This window comes from Hypanus sabinus, chromosome 29, assembly GCF_030144855.1.
Source record: "Hypanus sabinus isolate sHypSab1 chromosome 29, sHypSab1.hap1, whole genome shotgun sequence".
Taxonomy (NCBI): Eukaryota; Metazoa; Chordata; class Chondrichthyes; order Myliobatiformes; family Dasyatidae; genus Hypanus; species Hypanus sabinus.
In genome coordinates this window covers 2,721,681-2,736,708 of record NC_082734.1, presented here as the reverse complement: position 1 = coordinate 2,736,708, position 15,028 = coordinate 2,721,681, and the positions used below count along the sequence as shown (strand labels likewise).

At 51.9% G+C, this 15,028-nt stretch overlaps 1 protein-coding gene across 4 annotated transcripts in view; it reads right to left on the bottom strand.

The window, feature by feature from the left end:
* The window catches only part of LOC132382878 (integrin alpha-M-like), a 78,416-nt gene that overhangs the window by 11,951 nt on the left and 51,437 nt on the right, over positions 1-15,028 (bottom strand). For all 4 annotated transcript variants that reach the window (XM_059953377.1, XM_059953375.1, XM_059953378.1 and 1 more), the window contains exons 14-25: positions 14,681-14,821; positions 12,952-13,155; positions 12,234-12,364; positions 11,750-11,907; positions 9,019-9,170; positions 7,997-8,134; positions 7,592-7,665; positions 7,144-7,276; positions 6,320-6,421; positions 5,743-5,822; positions 3,000-3,083; positions 2,047-2,119 (exon numbers count right to left, since the gene is read on the bottom strand). In XM_059953377.1, the coding sequence (XP_059809360.1) occupies positions 2,047-2,119; positions 3,000-3,083; positions 5,743-5,822; positions 6,320-6,421; positions 7,144-7,276; positions 7,592-7,665; positions 7,997-8,134; positions 9,019-9,170; positions 11,750-11,907; positions 12,234-12,364; positions 12,952-13,155; positions 14,681-14,821 (1,470 nt within the window). The remainder of the gene's footprint in view (positions 1-2,046; positions 2,120-2,999; positions 3,084-5,742; positions 5,823-6,319; positions 6,422-7,143; positions 7,277-7,591; positions 7,666-7,996; positions 8,135-9,018; positions 9,171-11,749; positions 11,908-12,233; positions 12,365-12,951; positions 13,156-14,680; positions 14,822-15,028) is intronic.

The window sequence follows — 15,028 nt, the reverse complement described above, 5'->3', positions numbered from 1 at the left end:
TCGTCCGCACTTCCGTCGGGACACCGCCCCTTCCCAATCAGTCCCATCGTCCGCACTTCCATCGTGACACCGCCCCTTCCCAATCAGCCCCATCGTCCGCACTTCCGTCCGGACACCGCCCCTTCCCAATCAGTCCCATCGTCCGCACTTCCGTCCGGACACCGCCCCTTCCCGATCAGTCCCATCGTCCGCACTTCCGTCCGGACACCGCCCCTTCCCAATCAGTCCCATCGTCCGCAATTCCGTCCGGACACCGCCCCTTCCCGATCAGTCCCATCGTCCGCGCTTCCGTCCGGACACCGCACTTTCCCAATCAGTCCCATCGTCCGCACTTCCGTCCGGACACCGCCCCTTCCCGATCAGTCCCATCGTCCGCGCTTCCGTCGGGACACCGCCCCTTCCCAATCAGTCCCATCGTCCGCACTTCCGTCCGGACACCGCCCCTTCCCAATCAGTCCCATCGTCCGCACTTCCGTCCGGACACCGCCCCTTCCCAATCAGTCCCATCGTCCGCGCTTCCGTCCGGACACCGCACTTTCCCGATCAGTCCCATCGTCCGCACTTCCGTCCGGACACCGCCCCTTCCCAATCAGTCCCATCGTCCGCACTTCCGTCCGGACACCGCCCCTTCCCAATCAGTCCCATCGTCCGCACTTCCGTCCGGACACCGCCCCTTCCCAATCAGTCCCATCGTCCGCACTTCCGTCCGGATACCGCACTTTCCCAATCAGTCCCATCGTCCGCGCTTCCGTCGGGACACCGCACTTTCCCAATCAGTCCCATCGTCCGCACTTCCGTCCGGACACCGCACTTTCCCAATCAGTCCCATCGTCCGCGCTTCCGTCGGGACACCGCACTTTCCCAATCAGTCCCATCGTCCGCACTTCCGTCCGGACACCGCACTTTCCCAATCAGTCCCATCGTCCGCACTTCCGTCGGGACACCGCCCCTTCCCAATCAGTCCCATCGTCCGCACTTCCGTCCGGACACCGCCCCTTCCCAATCAGTCCCATCGTCCGCGCTTCCGTCCGGACACCGCCCCTTCCCAATCAGTCCCATCGTCCGCACTTCCGTCGGGACACCGCCCCTTCCCAATCAGTCCCATCGTCCGCACTTCCGTCCGGACACCGCACTTTCCCAATCAGTCCCATCGTCCGCACTTCCGTCGGGACACCGCCCCTTTCCAATCAGTCCCATCGTCCGCACTTCCGTCCGGACACCGCACTTTCCCAATCAGTCCCATCGTCCGCACTTCCGTTCTGACACCGCCCCTTCCCAATCAGTCCCATCGTCCGCACTTCCGTCGGGACACCGCCCCTTCCCAATCAGTCCCATCGTCCGCACTTCCGTCGGGACACCGCCCCTTCCCAATCAGTCCCATCGTCCGCACTTCCGTCCGGACACCGCCCCTTCCCAATCAGTCCCATCGTCCGCGCTTCCATCGGGAAACCGCCCCTTCCCAATCAGTCCCATCGTCCGCACTTCCGTCGGGACACCGCCCCTTCCCAATCAGACCCATCGTCCGCACTTCCGTCGGGACACCGCCCCTTCCCAATCAGTCCCATCGTCCGCACTTCCATCCGGACACCGCCCCTTCCCGTTTGCTCCAATTGTCCGCAATCCCGCCGGGGCCCACTCCTTCCCGATCATCCATCGTCCGCGGTCTCGACAGGACCGCGCATCTATCGGTCTGGAGGTGGGTGGGAGGAGAGAGGGAGGGGGAGGGCGAAATTGGTAAAGGGTGGTGCGTGGGGAGGTGAATGGAGCCTAGAGCTAGAGGAGAGTGAGAAAGGTAGGGTGGGAGGGGTGGGAGAAGGAGGAGGAGTGGGAGGATGCTGGTGGTTTGGAATTAGCGGCTGCGGAGGTAATGTGGTGGGTGGAGGGTGTCTGGAAGTGAGGTGTAGGGGTAGAAAGTTGTAGGGGCATGTGATTAGAGGGTAGAAACGGAGAGGGTATAGAGGGAGGACGGACGGGCTGGAGTAAAGTTGAGGAGAGAGGGATGGGAAGGAGAGGGTAGGGTAAGAGGAGGGGGAGATTGCTCACTACCTTGTATGTGTGAGTCACGCCCTTCGGCCCCTGGTCGTCCCCCGTGAACCGTATGTAGCGTGTGGTGCTGAGACTGCGAGGAAACAAATTTACAGTCAGTCCGCACATTGACAGTCCCTCGACTTTCTTCTCAGTCCCGTCTCCCCATTCCTGTTCCCCTTCTGTATGGCCTTCTTCTCTGTCCATCCCCATCCTGAGTTACCTTCACCCTGCTCGCCTCCATCCCGTACCATTCCCCCTCTCTGTCCAATCCCCTGTCCTCTCCCCTCTGCTTGTCCCTTCTCTCCCTCCCGAGTCCACTCCCTTCTACTCCCCTTTCCCTCTCCCCGTCCCTTCCCCTGTATCAGAATCAGAATCAGACTTTAATCGCCAAGTACCTGTGCACATACAAGGAATTTACTTCCGGCATATGTTGTCTCTCTGCTCATAACAATAATAATGATAAATATAAATGAAAATATAGATTATACATACAGGTAGTGCAATTGAAGTAATAGTTAGCCGACAGTTAACCGGCAGTTAACTGTTCAGCAAAGTGACCGCAGTAGGGAAAAAACTTCTCCAGTGCCTATTAGTCTTAGTCTGGAGGGATCTGAAGCGCCTACCAGACGGAAGCAGTTCAAACAGTCCGTGCGCAGGATGGAAGGAGTCCTTTATGGTGTTCCCCGCCCTCTTCTTCAACCTGGAAGAGTACAGGTCCACAATAGAGGGCAGGGAGGCTCCAATGATGCACTCGGCAGTCCTCACTGTGCGCAGTCGTCTGGTTCTATCCTGCTTGGTGGCGGCTCCAAACCACACAGTGATGGAGTATCCCCAATATCCCCCCCCCCACTCAGTCTCCTGCCCTCTCCCCATTCCTCCTGTCCCCTCTATTCTCCCGATCTCACCCACCCCTCATTCCCCTCCTCACGCGGGTGGGTAGCGAGGCGCTGGTGAGACCTCCGGATGCTCACCTGGTCACCACGACCTCCACGGCATACTGAACGAGTATCGTTATGTTGCGGGTGGCCTCGTTGGTAATCCTGTCTGTGTTGGAGCTGGAGAGTGAATTGGGAAATGTAAGAGCGGAATTGAAATTTTAAAGTTGGTTTATTGTCGTCACGTTTACCTAAGTTTTGTAATTGGAATGGTTTATTATGATGAAATGTATCGAGGTACAGTGGTCCTGTCAGATCATTACAGTGAATTGAAGTAAAACGTGGAAAAACAACAAAATACAGTTACAGTTTCAGAGAAAGTGCAGTATAGGCAGAGAATGAAGTGCAGGATCATTACGAGGAAGATTGTGAGGTCAGGATTCCACCTTATCGTACTACGGGACCATTGAATAGTCTTGTAACAGCGAGATACAAGCTGTCCTTTAGCCTGGGGGTATGTGTTTTCAGGCTTCACTATCTTCTGCCCGATTTGGGTGAAGCCGAGCAGAGGTGATTATCGGTAAATTGTTTTATTATTGTTGGCTGGTGGCATAGTGGCATCAGCGCTGCTCTTTGGGGCGAGAGGTCCCGAGTTCGAATCCAGCCGGCACCCTTGTATGCTCTCCATGCGTGCTGGGTTAAGAGCAGGGCATCTCTTTAATTAAAAACTCACCCGGCAGAAGGCAATGTAACTTGCCTCGTACACGATTTCTCAATACGTCAGAGCGGCGTGGAAGGAAATCACCCGCTATGGAAAATTCCGGATGCGACATACCTTTCCTTTCCTTTGTCACATGTACAATGAAAAGTCAGCTCTTCTTCTCCCAGGACGGAAATGTCAGACACGAGGGGTGTTTTAAGGTGATTGGAGGAAAGTATGGTGAGGGTAGGGTGTCAGAGGTAGAGTTTCTTACACAGGGAGTGGTGAGGTAACGCACTTGCGGGGTGCTGGCAGAAACAGACACGTTACTGGCATTTAAAAGACTATGCACATGGACGATAGAAAACTGGAGGGCTGTGTGGGAGGGAAGCATTGGATTGACCATCATGTTAAACCAACATGATGGCCCGAAGTACGGAACCTGTACTGTACTGCAGTGCTATATGTTACACTGCCTGTAAAAAGTATCCCCCCCACCCCCACCCATGGAAGTTTTCATGTTTTTCTTGTTTTACAACATAGAATCAGAGTGAATTCAATTTGGCTTTTTGACACTGATCAACGGAAAAAGACTCTTCAGGTCAAAGTGAAAACTGATCTCTACAAAATGGCCTAAGTTAATTACAAATCTAAAACACAAAATTCAGTATTTAGTAGATTCACCTTTGGCAGAAATCACAACCTTCAGTCTGTGTGGATAGGTCTCTATCAGCTTTGCTGGACACTCGCGGATATTTCCCCCCATTCTTCTTTACAAAACCGCACAAGCCTTGTCAGATTGCATGGGGATTGTGAGTGAACAGCCCCTTTCATGTCCATTCACAAATTCTCAATTGGATTGAGGTCAGGACTCTGACTTGGCCACTCCAGGACATTAAATTTGTTGTTTTTAAGCCATTCCTGTGTAGCTTTGGCTTTATACTTGGGGTCATTGTCTTGCTGGAGAACAAATCTTCTCCCAAGTTGCAGTTCTCTTACAGACTGCATTAGGTTTTCCGCCAGGATTTCCCTGTATTTTGCTGCATTCACTTTACCCTCTACCTTCACAAGCCCTCCAGGGCCTGCTGCATTGAAGCATCCCCACCGCACGATGCAGCCACCACCATGCTCCACTATAGAGATGGTGCATTTTTGATGATGTGAAGTGTTTGGCTTACGCCAAAGCTCAATTTTGATTTTATCAGACCATAGAACCTTCTTCCAGCTGACTTCAGAGTCTCCCATGCAGCTTCTGGGATACTCCAGCCAATATTTCATGTCAGCTTTTCTCTTTGCCACTCTCCCATAAAGCTGTGACTGCTGAATCACCCGGGCAACAGTTGTTGTATGCGCAGCCTCTCTCATCTCAGCCACTGAAGCTTGTAACTCCTCCAGAGTTGCCATAGGTCTCTTGGTGACTTCCTTCACTAGTCCCCTTCTTGCACGGTCACTCAGTTTCTGAGGACAGCCTGCTCTGGGCAGATTTACAGCTGCGCCATATCCTTTCCATTTGTTGATGATTGACTTGATTGTTCTCCAAGGGATATTCAGTGACTTGGAAATGTTCTTGTATCCATCTCCTGACTTCTGGTTTTTAATAATCTTTTTGTGGAGTTGCTTGGAGTTTTCTTTTGTCTGGGTGGCGTCGTTTTTGCCAGGAATCTGACTCACCAGCAGTCGGACCTTCCAGACACAGGTGTGTTTTCACTACAATCAGTTGAACCACCTTGACTGCACACAGATCTCCAAAAACAGTCTCCATTTAGCTTCTAAAACCAATTGGCTACTCTAGTGATGAATCGGTGTGTCATATTAAAAGGTGTGAACACTTACACAATCAATGATTTTGTGTTTTATATTTATACTTAATTTAGATCACTCTTTAGAGATCTGTTGTCACATCGACACGGAAGAGCCCTTTTCTGTTGATTAGTGTCAAAAAAGTCAAATTATATCCACTGTGATGCAATGTTGTAAAACAGTAAAATATGAAAATTTCCGGGGGGGGGGGTGAGTACTTTTTATAGGCACGGTATAAGTTCTGTCTCCTCTATGCATCTCTTCCAATGAGAAGAGGTGGTGGTGTTGGAGGTGGGTGTGGAAGGTTAAACGCAGAATTAACGACGGGTGGGCAAGTACCTGAGGGCTTCCACCTCTATCGTCGTCTCCTCTCCCCAGTCCGGTGACCCCTGAATATGGAAACTCAGACTCAGGTCCATCTGGAAAGGAATGGAGAGGTGGATCTGAGTACAGCCACCTGACTGGAGGTGAAACGGGTGAGACTGGAGGGGTAAAGGAGGAGGTTGGGTCTCATCGTAGTAGGGAACGACTCCATGGTTTTATAACAGTGGATAGATTGAAAATGCAGGTAGAGAGGAGTGAGGGAGAGAGGGAGAGTCGGACCAGGGGAGAGAGCTGGAAGAAAAGCAGATGGGGTGGGGTTGTGGGAGAAACCGGGCCAGGAGGAGGAAGAAGAAGAGAATCAGTGGGGAGGGAGGGACGAGTGGGCGGGGATCAGTCAGACCTGAAAGGGTGGGGAAAAAGATGAGGGGGGGTAGAGTAAGACCGGGAGGGGTAAGAGGTGGGTCAGGCCCGGGGGCTGACATGGAGGAGGTGAAAGTCAGATCGGGAGGAAGAAGGGGCTGAGATTCAGACAAGGGGAGGAAGGGAAGAGAGAGGGGATTTTCGAGGGTGTAATCTGATACTGGTGTCTTACCTCTTGGTCCTGCCTGAAGATGGGGTGACTGATTAAACAAACTAACAACCCGCGATGGTCCCGGGCTGGATCCAGGCTGGAGCTGCACTCCACCCTACTGTCCTGGGAAGAGAGGTGGAGAGCGTGTTGGCTGTGAACTGGAGGAGGCATGGGTGAAGAGAAGGAGTGGGGCAACGAGGGAGAGCGAGGGGCGAATAGAAATACCTTTGGGAGGTACGACAAAGAGGGAGCACTGTGGGGGGAGACAGAGTGTTGCCTCTAAGTGGGAGGGACAAGGCTGGTTGAGGACGGAGAGCTTTCTTAGGGAGCCGAGGTTGAGTCTGGAGGCAAATGGGAAGGAAGCAGTGAAGAAGGAGGGCGAGGAAGGGATCGGCGATGAGGGAACAGCGCTGAGAAGGGAGGCGAACCGCAGGTGATTGAGGCAGAGAGGAATGTGGTTCCGCGGGAGGGTGCAGAATGATGAAGGAGCTCGGGGAGAGAGACAGAGGTAAATGTGGAAATCCCATGGGAAGGACGGGGAGGAATAAAGGAACGCTGCGGGTAGGAGGCGGAGGAAAATTAAGGAGTTCCGCAGAAGATTAGAGAGGAGTAGGAGTTCCAGGTAAGAGAGAGAGAGAGAGAAATGAGAAAGCTTTGGTGAACTGTCAGAAAGGGATGAGAGCGCGAGGTGGGAGGACAGAGAGGAACGAGGGAACTCCTTGGGAGCCTGAGTGTGAGCCGGCGAGGCACGAAGGAAATCCGCAGGAAGGTCAGAGGAATGATGGAACGCCAGCGGTGTTTCGGGGAATCTCTCGCTCACTCCTTCAGTTTCTCCTCACACTCACCGTGTTATATTTGTGTAGATGGAGGCCGCGTGGGTGCCGGATGCGGAGGGAGGTGTTGTAGGAATCTTCGCCCCGGTTCTCCAGCCACAGCTTTAGGTCCAGAATGGTGTCCCGTCCCAGTACGAGGGTCCCTCTGAGTGAGAAAGGGATAGAGAATTAGTATGGTGGTGGCAAGAGGGATAGGACAGTTTAGGAGGGGGTGGGGTCTTGAAGAGAGGCTGAATCAGTGCGTGGAGGAGGGCTGAATTGGTACGACGAGGTCAGTGTGGGGAAAGGAGACACTTTGGGGAAGTCATTGTGGAGGGCGGGTCGATGTGTGTGGGGACTCGTGTGTGTGGGGTGTTGTGTGTGGGAAGAAGGTGTGGGGCGATTCAAATGGGGAAGGCATTGGGATGGGGAAGGGACAGGGATGGGAGAGGCACTCTTCCCTCTCTTGCAACTTTCTTACCCGTTGTACTGCGCATTGAGAAAAAGATAATCTGTACATATCTCGTCCTCCCCACAGTTTCTCTCCATACGGAGCTGAAGAGTAAATGGCAGAGGTTGAGTGTCTGATCAGGAAACACGCTCCTCCGCACCCCTCAGAGAGACTTCCCTCCCTTCCCTCCTTCCCCATGCCCTTATCACTGTCCACCACTCTCCTCCCTCCCCTAGCCCCTTCGCGTTCTTCCCTCCGCTTTCCTCATATCCTCTCTCGTCTCTCCCACCCTCCCCTTTATCCTCTCCCCGCTCTCCCCTTCCTCATCCTCTCTCTACCCTCTTCCCTCCCCGCTCCTTTCTCCAACAACCCTCCGCACCCTACTCACTTCCCCGGCGAATGCCATCTTCCTCTTCCCCCCTCGCCACACCTTACCTGATGGTTGAAGACGGTGTGACAGCGGTGGCTCAGGACGGGAGGGAGATGTTCCACCACTCCTTCCGACCGCGGGTAGGGTGTCACTGAGAAGCTGACATTGAGCTCCAGGGGGGTTAGCGAGTCCTCGACGCAGGCCTGGGGATTGAGGGTGGGAGAGGAGGCCAATCAGTGGGAGACAGAGTTGGACCTGATTCCACACGCTCCAGTCTCTGCCGGCATTACCAAGATCCCCATTCTCAGAATTCCCGGGATTTCATTGTCAGAATTCCTATGATTCCACCACTTTCTGCCCCGGCATCCCACAGCTAAATTCTTAGGATCCATCCAATGACATTCCCATGATCCAGTTACAGAATTTTCGGGATCACAGCGCCTACGTTTCGGCGTCCCATTACATAATTCCTGTAATTCCAGCGCAATCATTTCCAGAAGACTATTGCAGAATTCCTGTGGTTCTAGCCGCTGTAATTACCAGGGTGCATGTACTAGAATTGCCGGGATCCCTGCACCTGGAGTTCCTGGATACTGCCACTGCCTGATGTTCCTGGGATCCCACCGCCCTCATTTCCAGCAAAGTGTTCCTGGGATTCCATTGCCTGATGCCCCAGGAATTACATCGCCCGGCACACCAGGGATCGCACAACCTCTCGTTCCCGGGATCCCAGCACCGTGATAGGGATATTCGACCACCAGAATTCCCGGTATCTAACCATCGACAGATGTCTTAGATTTCAATAACTTCCTATTCCCTGTATCCTACCACTGGCAGCATTCCAGGAATCCCACACACTCCTGTTATCAGCATCTCGGTGCCCAGCGTTCCCGGGACGCCACTGAGGAAGACGGAATAGTGAGGAATGTCGAGGAACAGAGAGACCTCTGTATAGGAGGGTATACGTCAATGTGTAACGGCAGGACACGCACTACAAGGGTTTGACCAAATTCCCCTCGGGAAGGCAGTAATTCGGACCCCAGAGGCCATATTTTGAGGATTAGTGTGAACGGGTGGTAACACCCACCGGCAACCAAATGTTGTGCTGGACGCACGTGCTGTCTCCGGAAAGGTTGAGGGAGCCGGTGAAACGGTGTTCGCTTGTCTCCAGCTGAGCCCTGGGAGAGGGACGATTCCTGTCCAGGTCCAGCTGGTAAGTCAGGTTCACACTCAACGCATCTGGAGGCGGTAGAAGTGGGAAGAGTTAACACAAACGATAGAACAGTATGATTTGGCCCACTCCGCTGTGCCGACATTGTAACCTACTCCAAGATCAATCAAACGTTTCCCATCTACAGTCCATCCACTTTCCCTTCAAACACGACCTTATCAAAAAGTGTCTGAGATATCGCTAGTGTATATGCCTCTGCCACACCCCCCCCAATCCGGCAGCGAATTCCACACCCCCACCACCGTGTAATAAGTAAACTACCTGGCATCCCCAACGCCCTATCCTTCTCTCTAAGATGATGTTCTCTCGTATTGGCGCTCTGCAGGGTGGGGCGGGGGAAGGTGCTCTCTGTAATTCTATCTAAGCCTCTTTTCTTGCACACTTGTATCAGACCGCCTGCTATTTTCCTTCGCTTCAAAGAGTAAAGCCCTAGCTCGCTTGATGTTTCTGCATGAGACCCGTCTCCTTCAGGTCCGGTGACAGAGCCTGGAAGAAAGAAAACTCATCCCAGGAGGGCCAAGTCTACCAACAAAAATATTCATAAACGCCTGTCCGATAATCCCCGGCGTGCGGGGCTGGACATCAAAGCGATCACTGACTGCGCCAGGAACAAACAGCGTTGACGGTACTAGTCTTCGACGCCCTAAAGAGCTGTCATTAACGATTCGAGGCGTGCAACACAACGCTAGCCATGACAGCTTCCTCTCCCAGGTGAGCAGCCGTGAGAAGGACTCTGCATAGAGTCCACCACCGAAAAGGTGCCGGGCCGGACAACATCCCAGGCCGCTTACTCGGGGAATGTGCACACCAGCTCACTGACGTCATCACGGATACCTTGCATACGTCACTCACCCAGGCTGCTGTCCCCACGTGCTTCAAATCAGCCCCCCATAATCCCCATATCAAAGAAGTCTACACCTTCAAAACTAAACGTGGCACTGACGCCAGTCACGCAGTGCTTTGAATGGCCTGCAATGGCACACATCAAAACTTTCATTCCTACCAACTGGGCACTTTACCGATACGCTTACCGTCAGAACCACTCTGCAGCAGATGTCATTAACCTGGACCTGATACGTTCAGAAAACAGGGACACTTATGTCGGAATGCTGTTTCAGGATTTCACTTCGCCATCCAACACTGTTGCTCCACAGACGTTGGCTGTTCAACCGCCTAACTAACACACCTCAGATAGTCAGGATGCACAACCGCTCCTCCCCTTCATCCTCAACACGGTTGCCCCCAAGGCTGTGTGCTGAGCCCATTGCTGTACACTTTGCTCACACGTGACTGTACGGCCAAATCCCCGAGTAATCTCATTGCCAAGTTTGCTGGCGACTCTATAGTAGTCGGGCTCATCACCAACAACGATCAGACGCGATCTATAGAAAGGATCGGGAAGAGCTCAAGGCCTGGTGCCTCTTTCTCAGTGTCAACAAGGCAAAGGAGATGGTAATCGACTTCAGAAAAAAATTGCACCACCGACACCCCTCTTTACATCGGCGACACGGGCTCTCGTGGTCCCAGAACACATCCTAGACTAACAAGCAAATTAACAAAGCCGGCACTTTCTGAGAAGACTGAAGTGAGCTGGTCTATGTGCACGTCCTTCTACAGACACACCGAGAGTATCCTAACATCACTGTGCGGATTGGAAACTGTACCTTAGGGGACAGGAAGACTCTCCAATTGGTAGTCAAAACTGTTCAACGCATCACTGGCACTCGCAGCCTATCCCTCAACAAGGCCACACAGAAAGGTTCCGGAAAGGAGCCAGCAATGTCATGAAGGATCCCAGCCACCCTCCTAATGGACTGTTTGTCCCAGTAACTTCAGAGAGGAGACGACGTAGCATCCACGCCAGGACCCCTAGACTCAAATTCAGTTACTTTCCCCAAAGCAATAAGGCTGACAAACACAGCTACCCACCAACCCACACAACTCCCCGTCACCATTACTTTATCACTTCCTGTCAGAGTCACGTTATGTACAGATACCCCTAAGCTTAGCGACTCCCTATATACGAACAATCTATCTATATCAGCCATCTTATCAAGTCAAGTCGAGTCAAGGCAACTTTTATTGTCATTTCGACCATAACTGCTGGTACAGTGCATAGTGAAAATGAGACAACGTTTTTCAGGACCATGGTGTTACATGACACAGTACAAAAACTAGACTGAAACACGTAATAAAAAACAACACAGAGAAAGCTACACTGGACTACAGACCTACACTGGACTGCATAAAGTGCACAAAAACAGTGCAAGCATTACAATAAATAATAAACAGGACAGTAGGGCAAGGTGTATCTGTAGTTATCTATATAAGTGTGTATCTATAATTATTGCGTTTTTGTATTGCATCGGATCCGGAGAAACAATTATGTCGTTCTCCTTTACAACTGTGTACTGGAAATTACATTAAACAATTTCGATTCTCTAATCCAGGCAATATTCCGGTAAATCTCTTCGGCACCCGCTTTAAAGTTTTCACACCCTTTCTATAATGAGGCGACCAGATCTGACACACGCTTGATGCGATGCAAACATATGTTGTTCTGAGGCAGCAGTGAGGGAGGAGTTACCTGGAGGAGCATGACCCTTCACTGACAGATTAAAGCAGATACTGACGTTGCTCACAAGCCGCATCTTGGAATCGGACCACGGACACCGGTAAATCTGCAGACCCAGCTCCCGCGGCTGGAAGAGCACTTCCACGTCTACCCCCAGCACCGGCCTGGAACTGCACACAAGGAAGGACAATCGGTCTCTCCGTTACTGCTACCCCATGCCGAGATACGGAAGAGAGGGAGCAGTAGGAATCGGGTGTTAAGGATGAGATGGAGAAGTGCGGGGTCAGACGATGGTGAGGTCTGAAGCCGCTTCGATTGCAGGCCGTGTACAGCGCTGTTGTGGACTCAGAGGCCTCATAGGAGAAGGGCTATGGAGAATCAGAGGTTACCGATTGGGGTGTTAAGGGTGGGCAGTATTGGGACCAGAGGTCGCAGGAGGCTGGACATTATTGGGGTCGGTGGTCATGGGACGAGACTCGGTGGAGACGGGTCTCACCGGAGGAGGACGACGTTCCCAGCCGCACTGACCACGACGTCTGTCAGGTTATCACCCGTCATGTCCATAGACCCCTGCACTGATTGTCCGAAGAACATCAGGGACGGGGAGAATTGGCGGCCAGTGATTCGCTGTGGGGAGAGAGGAGTCACAGTCAGTTAACACTCCAGGTAACTGTTACCATCCTGGAAACGGCAATCGCCAGCAACAGTAACAATCCTGGCAACGCCATCACCTTGGGAGGGTTTACCATCCTGGCCACGGAGATAATCCCAGCGATGGTCACCGCTCCTGACTCTTTAACTACTACCCCCCCATTAACCCCCCACCTCTCCAGCCCTGTTAATCCTCCCACAAAACCATTAACCCCCACTGACCCCATTAACCTTCCCGACTCCGTTAGCCTCTCTCCGATCCCGTTAACCCTTCTCCCAACTCATTAGCTTTCGTCGCCGAAGCCATGTATCTTCCCCGACTCTATTTACCCTATCCCAGCCCCTTTACCCTCCCCAACCGCAATAATCTCCCAGGCCAACCCCATTCCGCCTATTAGAAAAAATAGAGAGGAAGGGGTGGACAGGTAGGGAAGGGGGTGGGTGGAAGAAAGAGATAGGGAGTGAGAGATAGAGGGAGTATGAGCAGGGAGGGAATCATTGTAGGGAGCAACTGTGTTGGCTCGTGATCAGAGGAGAAGCGCCCGGTCCCCCTCTCTCTTTACCTGACTGTAGTTCTCCTCCAGCCCTCCGGAGACGCCCTGGTAGATGTAGATGCTGCCGTGACGGTCGTCTTCCAACGGGGCCCCCACGGCAACGTCTGATAATCCGTCCCCGTTCAGATCGCGCAGGACTGCGATGGAGGCCCCGAAACGTCCCAGTCCATCCCCCCGTTTACCTTGCAGCGAGCCGTTGCAGACGAAAGTGCCCTGCGAGTTGGTTGGGGTGAAACAGAGGGGAGAGAGTTTTGGGGTGGGGGCGTAGGTGATAGGATAAACCGAGAGCGGGGGAAAGAGACATGGGAGCAGAGGGGGAGAGAAGAGCGGGGGAGTGAGGTGCGAAACAGAGAAGGAGTGGAAGGAATAGAATGGTTGGAACAGAGCAGGTTAAAGAGAGAGAGGTGGGAGAGAAGACAGCAGAGAAAGATGGAGGGGCGAATGTTCTCGGGTGGTGGGGGAGAGTGGAGGGAGGATAGAGAGTGGAGAAGAACGATCACTATTATTCCAGGTAAGATAGCGATAAAGAATCATTGATTTATTCATACATTTTGTATAAAATATGAAACATTTGGAAATTATGGGTCTTAACTGCTTGGATTTTGCAGTTTATAATTCATTGGTTTATGTCTCCCAGTAAGTTTACTCTCTGCCTTGTAACAGCCTTTGCTGGTCAAGGAAATTGTCTATTATTTTCAGATAGCTCTGATTGCGGTGTTTAGGCTGCTACAGACCTCTAGCAAAAAGAAAACGTTTTCTTCTCAGATCTCTGGCAGATAACTACACTATTTAACTTGTATGGTAGGCATCACGGTAGAGTATGAGTTAGCATAACGCCTTTCAGCGCCAACGACCACTGTTCAATTCCTGCCGCTGTCTATAAGGAGTTTGCACGTTCCCCGTGTGATCACGTGGGTTTCCTCCAAGTGCTCCCGTTCCCCCTCACATTCCAAAGGCTGAGGGGTTAGTAGATAAATGTTACCATGGGTGTAATTGACCAGAGAGGGCTCAGTGGCCCAGAGGGCCTGTTACTATGCTGTATCTCCAAATTAATAAGTAAATTACTTGCCCCAACTAGATGCTCCACTTCATGATCTTTCTATAAATATTTTCTCCCATTCTCTCCCCCTAGAGTAAAACACAGTTTTCAAGTTTCGATTCTATTTCCTTCTGTAAGTTTCTATAAGATAACTTGCACATTGAATTTTGACAAAGTTTCCATCAGTGCTCTCTCAAGACTATTCATAACTTTAAGCAAGACTATAATATAGTGGACCACGTGGGGGTTTCTTCCCACATTCGGAAGACGAAGGTTAATGGGGTTGGGGTTTCGGGTTTGTGAGTTTTTGTTTCATTCTCTTCTGTGCGGGGGCAAGGGCGATGTCTTTTCTTTCAGCGGCAGTCATAGGTTTTCTGTTTCATGGCTATTGGAGAAGACGAATCTCAGAGTTGCACTCTGAATACACACTTTGATAATAGAATGAACCTTTGAACCTTTAAAGCTTTAGACAGTGTTGGTCGTTGAATGAAACGACTCATTTCACTGTATATTTTGATATACACGTGATACATATTATAGTTATCTTCTGTGTACTCAGGAGAATAACGACTCACTCGAGCCTCTCCAAGTAAACATTCATCACTATAATATAGAACTAAGTTGTGCCAAGATCTCCTTTTCGCGGGGAGTGGAGTTTGTTTAGGAGCTGTTAGTTCTCAGCCGTTTTCTGGCCCTCACCTCGGGAGTGAGGGAGCAGACCTTGACCATTCCGCCGTATCCAGGCTGGTGGTAGAGAGGAGCTCCGATCAGAAGCAGATCCGTCCCACCGTCTCCATCCAGGTCTAGGACGCCGATCTCCGCGCCAAAGTAGGAGCCGATCTGGGAGGGAGAGACACAAAGAGCCACACCGTCCTGAAACACGTTCGGGCTAAGACAGAGTGCAGCCCCACCACGCCGTTGCATTGCACACTCCCGCAGTCATGGTGTGATGGTTTGTTCCCACCGCCCCAACACACTAGCAGGGTCACACTTTACCGGGGTTAGACAAAGAATGACCATCCCTCCACACCGGCGGGTCCCACACTC